Consider the following 8,005-nt stretch of genomic DNA (forward strand, 5'->3'; position numbering starts at 1 on the left):
TTATATCAACCTCCATTATATCAACTCTCTATTATATGAACTCCGAAAATCGGTTTTTTCCATCTTTCAAGGAAATCCTACTCTATGAGAGAAGCAGATCATCGAAAGTGTTCAAATAATGAGACTAATGACGAAAAAAACAATATCGAAGATGTGTTTTTTGTTTGTTTCTTAGTTTGTTTTATTTAATTTAAAAATAAAAGGGTATTTCTTCCCTATTTTGTCATTTTAATTTTTGCTAAAGTAGCGAAATGGTCAGTAATAGAGGTCGTAAATACAGCTGTTGTTAAGTTCATGTCATGGGAAATCGAACGGAAAAGAATGTGATCAATACATGATTTTGTTGTTCTATCATTAAATAGTTATGAAGTCAGTGCCCTTACCTTCCCTTTGATTGCAAGAAACCTAAAAATAACGATAATAATAGACTCTTGAGTGAAATGTAATAGGCGAGGTTAACGCCGAAGGCGTTCTCTAATTGGAGCTCTATTAATCCGCCCGGGGCGGATTTAACCCTGAAGGGATAATGTTCGTTCTCGGAACGGCTGGCTTTCTCCTATCCTGTCTTCCTTCTCTCTTCGATTTCGGGACGATAAGACCTGAAGGGATAATGTTCGTTATCTGGCATTCTCCTATCCTGTCTTCCTTCTCTCTTCGATTTCGAGACGATAAGACCTTGGGTTCCATTATAGTTGACCGTGTTATAAGGTTGTAATTTCAAGCGCATGCTTTCCAAGTCCAGTTACAATCAATCTTATATGAACCTCGGGTTCCCTTTATCAAATCTCTTAAAAAATTAATCTTATTTGAAGTGCTTTATTTAGACTGTCAGCTTAGAACAAATTGTTCCATTATAGTTGACCGTGTTATAAGGTTGTAATTTCAAGCGCATGCGTTCCAAGTCCAGTTACAATTAATCTCATATGAACCTCGTACTTTTCCCTCCAGGTATCGAAACTGTGGGCGGCGTGATGACCAAGCTGATCCCACGTAACACGGTCATCCCCACATGAACCTCGTACTTTTCCCTCCAGGTATCGAAACTGTGGGCGGCGTGATGACCAAGCTGATCCCACGTAACACGGTCATCCCCACGAAGAAATCCCAGATCTTCTCGACAGCCGCTGACAACCAGAACACCGTCACCATTCAGGTGTACGAGGGAGAGAGGCCCATGACTAAGGACAATCATCTGTTGGGCAAATTCGATCTGACCGGAATCCCCCCTGCACCGCGCGGTGTCCCTCAGATTGAGGTCACCTTCGAGATCGACGCTAATGGTATTCTGCAGGTGAGTTGTGTTGATTTGCTATTGTCCTGGATATGACCTGCTCCCCTGTGTATGTGGCCCGCGAAGTAGGTACCTGCTAATATGCTAATTTTTCTGTCTTCGTAAATATTGAATTTGGATGAGTAGCTAAACAATACCATTTTTTTAGCCCTACCTCGTACTTAGGAGAATGTGGGTTCCATTCCAGCCGAGTTGTGGATATAAACACTATGGAATGTGCTTTGGTAGTCAGGTTATTGAAGTTATTCATATCTCCTTGGTGGAATAAGGAAAAAGTCCGATAACAAAATACAGCTTATCATTAGCAGGTGTTTATCATCTTACTGCCTCCTGTTGAATCACACCTCACAGTAGTGACTTAGTAGCATATAATACACAGAGTTGATTGGAGCATCTGCTCTGTATGACACAAAAGATAAGCCAGTCTAGTTAGCTTGGAAGTGGAAGGTAGCACGTCTGCCTTGTAAGTGTTAGGTCGCGAGTGTGATTCCCGCCTGGGTCGAACTTCACCCTAAACAAATAAAGTTCTCTGAATGACTGGCTTTTTTAGTCCGTCCTTCCTTTATTATTACAATAGTAATAAAAAGGTATAAGGGACGGACTATTGTATTCGCTTCGGTGTCGTCAAAAAGACTCTCACTCAGTAATTTATCTAGACAAAAATTTACAAATGAAATTTATTAATATCTTGACCATATTAATACAATATCTTGACCATGTAGTTCTAGAGAATCTACAGGGTGTCCCGCGAACGACTGTACAACGCTTGAGGGTTGATGCAGGACCTAAAGGGCTACCAGAAAAAGCTATCTGGACAGACCATCCTTGGTTATTTATTATTATTTTATGCTGACAGAAACTTTATTTCTTTCGTGTCTTTCTTTCATACTAATGAAAAACAGTGAAATAATTTGAATGAAGATATGACGATTTTAATTCTAAACTAGTCTCCTATACTTTTATTTATTTTTTACTCTTTTTTTCGGTGTATACAAAATAATGTTTTATTATTTTCTTTTTATTTCTTAAGTCAATGAGAAGTGATTTTGATGCTCAGGGCTGCATTCTTGAATGCAACTTGACAGATTTTACAAAATGTTGACGTCACAGCAATTATTATAATGGTTGTGCAATGTTTTTAAAGGTTTTTCATGCGTAATAATACGTCATGAATTGTAGACTCTGTTGAGTAGATAATATTGAATTAGTATACAGGGTGTCCCGCGAACGACTGTACAACGCTTGAGGGTTGATGCAGGACCTAAAGGGCTACCAGAAAAAGCTATCTGGACAGTCGACCTATACAGGGTGTCCCGCGAACGACTGTACAACGCTTGAGGGTTGATGCAGGACCTAAAGGGCTACCAGAAAAAGCTATCTGGACAGATCCGATTTTCAACAGGGGCGGAGTTATGAAGGATTTCCTGTTTTCCAACATTTTTTATACCTTGTTCCCTTAAAACGCCTTTATCTCTTGAACCAATAAAGATAATAAAAAACTGATTGCACCATTGAAAAGAACACAAAATTTACTAAAAGATAAAATTCCCTGTTTTGGTAAAACCCTCCCTCAAACACAACCAGAGGCTTGAGAAAAAGATTTTATTGTATCTCTTTAAAAACTACCATTTTTTCAATTCGATTTTTCTTAAAGTTTCCACTGAAATTCATTGAATTTCTCCTGATATCTTATTGGTTCAAGAGATAAAGGCGTTTAAAGGGATGGATGGGTGACTTAAAGTTAATTGACTAATTGTGGGATTTTTTTTTTCTCATTTTCTCACACAAATGAGCTCTGATCTTGAAATTTGTCGCGACGACCTATGAACTCAAAGCGAGAAAGTTTTAGATAACACTTCAGTCGATCATTTAAGACCGGTTTTAGCGTCACCTATGTTAAGCTACGCCGAGAAAGGCCAATAAATGGATGGGTGACTTAAACATTATATTGGGAATAAAGGGAGAACGGGCTCTAGTCTTGATTTTAAATCATTACATGGAAGTAAAATCAAAAAATCAAATCGAGAAATCAAACTGAATATTAAACAAATTAGGTAGGTACAAAGGTATTCTTTAACCATGATCGAATAAACTACGGAGGGACGGGCCCTGCTTGTTCCAGTTACAGCAGTGAGAAATGGATGGTGAAATTGGGACATCCACTAATTTTCTATAGTTTTCATTCTTCAGTTGCACTAGTTCCAGAAGTGAGAAATGGATAGTGAAATGGACACATCCACCAATTATCTAATTTTTCAGTCTTCAATTACAGCAGTGAGGATTGGATGCTGTAATTGATACCTCCACTCTTTTATTATTATTATTATTATTATTATTATTATTATACAGAAATAATAATGAAGTTCATTGTCTGTGGAAACTCTTTTTTTTTATGAAGCTTTCCTTATCTCCTTTTACTTTCTATTACTAAAGTATATATTACCTTTATCATCACAAGTAAAAAATAACAAAGTATTGTTTTCCTTTCATTTGTCTGATTGATTATTTCACCATAACTCTCGAACATAAGTATCACTTGTCGTTCGCTATTAAGTATCACTCAAAAGTATACTTACGTAGGTACTAAGTATACTTACGTAGGTACTAAGGTACTTGATACAAATACGTAGGTACTAAGTATACTTACGTAGGTACTAAGGTACTTGATACAAAATAAAAATCAACCAGTAATAGAGAGGAAGTAGGTATTTATCCACTGATTTTTATTTATTTATTATTATTATTATTTTTTTTAAGGCATTAATGATTGTAGTATCCATTTAGGTTGATACGTAGGTACGTACCTATTTTTCTGACGTGAGTAGTGCATTTTTTATTATTATTTATTTTATTTTTATTTTTTTCGTTCGGCTCAAGAAGATAACTGACCGTAAAATCGGACATAAATGACCTTCTTTAAGGCTCGATTGATATATTTTATTAATTGATTACTGTAAGTATTCTTATATATTCAGGATGGAATCAATATTTTATTTAGTCAGCAGCGGCGATAGCACGTTGAACTCACCAGTTTTCAATGTTTCACTGAAGTTGGTCAACCTAGGCTGCTTGGTTGGTAGCGCGCCTGCCTTATAAGCGCTAGGTTGCGGGTTCGATTCCCGCCCGGGGCGGATTTTATCCTGATAAGGTTCTTTCTCGGAACGACCTTCTTTCTCCTATCCTGTCTTCCTTCTCTCTTCGTTTTCGGGACAATAAGACCTTAGCAGTTACAGTTCCCCCACTCAGGCTTTTTCTCTCTCTTTCTCTTTTCAAGATAGTATTGATAGAGGGAACTGTAAAGTGTAACCTGTAACTACTAAGGTCTTGTCCCGAAATTGAAGAGAGGGGGACAGGATAGAAGCTACTGTCTGTTTGTTTATTTGTTTTTGTTTCTTTATTTATTTATTTTTTATCGGATTGGAGGCAACCCGAGTCGGTGTCACCCAGTTTGAAGTAACGTGATGAAACGGATCGACTGATAAGTGCTGTCAGTGTTCAGTCTGTTCAGTGAACTGTAGACCTCACTCAGGTCGCTCTGAGCCCTTTCGGGTCAATTTAATAAATTGTCCTTTGTGTTTGCTGAGTTTCATTAAAATTGAATGAATCGTTCGACAGTTATCGTGGACAGACAAATCAATGCAAAACCGTCGCGCGTCGAGTTAAAACTTAGACCTCTCTTCAATCGTCTGGTCCTGGAAGTTAAGGTCAATATCACCTTGTCAAGTGCACTGAAAAATAGACAGTTTTTTTTCTAGAAAGGAGTCCCACTCTAAACAAGAGACTTTCTTTTTGACCTTGTTTAGACTGAGGGAGTAAAGGGACTTTTCAGTCTCAATCGAGCAGGATAAACAAGGTATATTCTACTCTATTTCATGTGGCTTTAAATTTTCCAGGAAAACCTCCCTGTCCACACGACAAGCCCAAATGCAAAGCCGTCGCTCGTCGAGTTAAAACCTCTCTTCAATCGTCTGGTCCTGGAAGTTAAGGTCAATATCACCTTGTCATATGCACTGAAAAATAGACAGTGCTTTTTTTCTAGAAAGGAGTCCCACTCTAAACAAGAGACTTTCTTTTTGACCTTGTTTAGACTGCGGGAGTAAAGGGACTTTTCAGTCTCATTCGAGCAGGATAAACAAGGTATATTCTACTCTATTTCATGTGGCTTTAAATTTTCCAGGAAAACCTCCCTGTCCACACGACAAGCCCATGTCCTTTGTGTTTGCTGAGTTTCATTAAAATTGGATGAATCGTTCGACAGTTATCGTGATCAGACAAATCAATGCAAAGCTACTAAGTAGTTCGGTCTGTTCAGTGAACTGTAGACCTCACTCAGACTTCTTTGGTCGCCCTGAGCCCTATCGGGTCAATTTAATAATAATTGTCCTTTGTGTTTGCTGAGTTTCATTAAAATTGGATGAATCGTTCGACAGTTATCGTGATCAGACAAATCAATGCAAAGCCGTCGCTCGTCGAGTTAAAACCTCTCTTCAATCGTCTGGTCCTGGAAGTTAAGGTCAATATCACCTTGTCAAATGCACTGGAAAATAGACAGTGTTTTTTTTTCTAGAAAGGAGTCCCACTCTAAACAAGAGACTTTCTTTTTAGTCCGTCCTCCCTTTATTATTACAATAGTAATAAAAAGGTATAAGGGACGGACTATTGTATTCGCTTCGGTGTCTGTGCCTCACTAGAGCCAGAGTTGGCTCCGTTCATTAAGAAATCCACCATTGTGGAGCGGGAAGGAAAGCGGATTGGTATTGTTGGTTATGTGACCCGGGACTATATTGTAAGTATGATTTTTTTTTACACCCTAACATGTAAAATTGTAAATAGGTTAATGTGTGTATTATCGTCCGGAAAGCGACGAGAGAAGGAAGACAAGGTAGGAGAAAGCCAGTTGTTCGAGCGCTTTTTCGAAGAGGTTTGGTAGAATCTCTCAAATTCTTTGTGGTAAAGCAGAGCTTTTTCACAATTTTTGTTGATATCACAGATTTAGTAAGTGCCTCCTTTGCAATCAATATCTATAATCTTTATATACTGGTCGCTACTTGATTATATCGGATTGGAGGCAACCCGAGTCGGTGTCACCCAGTTTGAAGTAACGTGATGAAACGGATCGACTGATAAGTGCTGTCAGTAACTGACTTACCCATGTAGTCACTTAGTCAGGTGTGAGGTATCCCGGCCGTTGATATCGTGTGTGAAATAGGTAATAAAATCATCTACTATATGTAATAAAATCATCTACTATCTACTATAGGTAATAAAATCATCTACTATCTACTATCCATTATTACGATAAAATGCGCCCCGGGGAGAATTGAATCCGAGACCTAGCGCTTACAAGACAGACGCGCTACTCTCCAATCTAACCAGTAGACAGGCTGAGGATCCATTATCAGTTTATATGAACGCCCGATATCTTTCTGTGTATGCAATGTGCTAAACATGGTAAAATGAAAAAAAAAAAAAACAATTAGGTAATCAGCATTTGGTGATCATCAGAAAAGAGGGGGTCCCCTCTTTTCTATGAAGTTTAAGTTAAATTTATCCAAGGTCCAAGCTGATAAGTGATCAGTGTGATCACATTATTTTATACAGCAAAAATTAAAATTTTATCGTAGGTATTTTATCTTTCATAGTCACAATCGCCTATTCTTCTTCCATCCCATGATCCACAGAACATCGCCAGTACGGGCAACCTTCGCATCCTGGACGAGATCACCAGCGTCAACAAAGAGGCAGATCGTCTAGTCCGGGAAGATAAAGTCGATATAGTGATCGCCCTGTCACATGCTGGTGTAGATCTAGATCAGACGGTAGCTAAGGCTTCCAAACACGTCAGTATCGTGGTTGGAGGACACTCTCATACCTTCCTCTACTCAGGTAACCGTACTAAGTAGTTCGGTCTGTTCAGTGAACTGTAGACCTCACTCAGACTTCTTTGGTCGCCCTGAGCCCTATCGGGTCAATTTAATAATAATTGTCCTTTGTGTTTGCTGAGTTTCATTAAAATTGGATGAATCGTTCGACAGTTATCGTGATCAGACAAATCAATGCAAAGCCGTCGCTCGTCGAGTTAAAACCTCTCTTCAATCGTCTGGTCCTGGAAGTTAAGGTCAATATCACCTTGTCAAATGCACTGGAAAATAGACAGTGTTTTTTTTTCTAGAAAGGAGTCCCACTCTAAACAAGAGACTTTCTTTTTGACCTTGTTTAGACTGCGGGAGTAAAGGGACTTTTCAGTCTCATTCGAGCAGGATAAACAAGGTATATTCTACTCTATTTCATGTGGCTTTAAATTTTCCAGGAAAACCTCCCTGTCCACACGACAAGCCCAAGGGCCCGTACCCAATAGTCGTCACCAGTAGTGTTGACAATCGCCAAGTCCTCGTTGTTCAGGCCGCAGCTTACTCCCGATATCTGGGCCTCATTCATCTTCAGTACAATGATAAAGGCAACATTGTCTCCTGGCGAGGAGATCCGATTCTATTGGACAAACACATTCAAGAAGGTAATATAGTTGTGCTTTTTGCGAAGAGGTTTCGATAGAATAGAATATATAACCTGTTCATCCTGCTCGAATGAGACTAAAAGTCCCTTTACTCCCGCAGTCTAAACAAGGTCTTGTGTATTTGGTACGGAATAGGTGAAAATTTTATCATAAAAACCGTGCTTAAAAGAAAGTGGTGCTTCCGAAGAGGTTTGATAGAA

The 8,005-nt window shown here is 38.7% G+C and overlaps 2 protein-coding genes across 2 annotated transcripts in view; both read left to right on the forward strand.

The window, feature by feature from the left end:
* Positions 1–1,009: 1,009 nt before the first annotated feature.
* Positions 1,010–1,327, forward strand: LOC103513965 (endoplasmic reticulum chaperone BiP-like). The gene has a single exon (XM_026826840.1). The coding sequence runs from the start codon at positions 1,010–1,012 to the stop codon at positions 1,325–1,327; it is 318 nt and encodes a 105-aa protein (XP_026682641.1).
* A 4,627-nt stretch (positions 1,328–5,954) lies between these two features.
* LOC103513970 (apyrase) overlaps positions 5,955–8,005 on the forward strand; it is a gene marked incomplete at its 5' end in the record, with an annotated part of 8,369 nt that continues 6,318 nt past the window's right edge. Inside the window, 3 exon segments of the mRNA XM_008478836.3 lie at positions 5,955–6,077; positions 6,973–7,177; positions 7,602–7,805. Of these exon segments, the coding sequence (XP_008477058.2) occupies positions 5,955–6,077; positions 6,973–7,177; positions 7,602–7,805 (532 nt within the window).

The sequence above is a fragment of the Diaphorina citri genome, unplaced genomic scaffold (genome assembly GCF_000475195.1).
Source record: "Diaphorina citri unplaced genomic scaffold, Diaci psyllid genome assembly version 1.1 scaffold42, whole genome shotgun sequence".
Lineage (NCBI taxonomy): Eukaryota > Metazoa > Arthropoda > Insecta > Hemiptera > Psyllidae > Diaphorina > Diaphorina citri.

Coding starts and splice junctions, on each gene's coding strand:
- LOC103513965 (XM_026826840.1), top strand. CDS start 1,010: ATGAACCTCGTACTTTTCCCTCCAGGTATCGAAACTGTGGGCGGCGTG.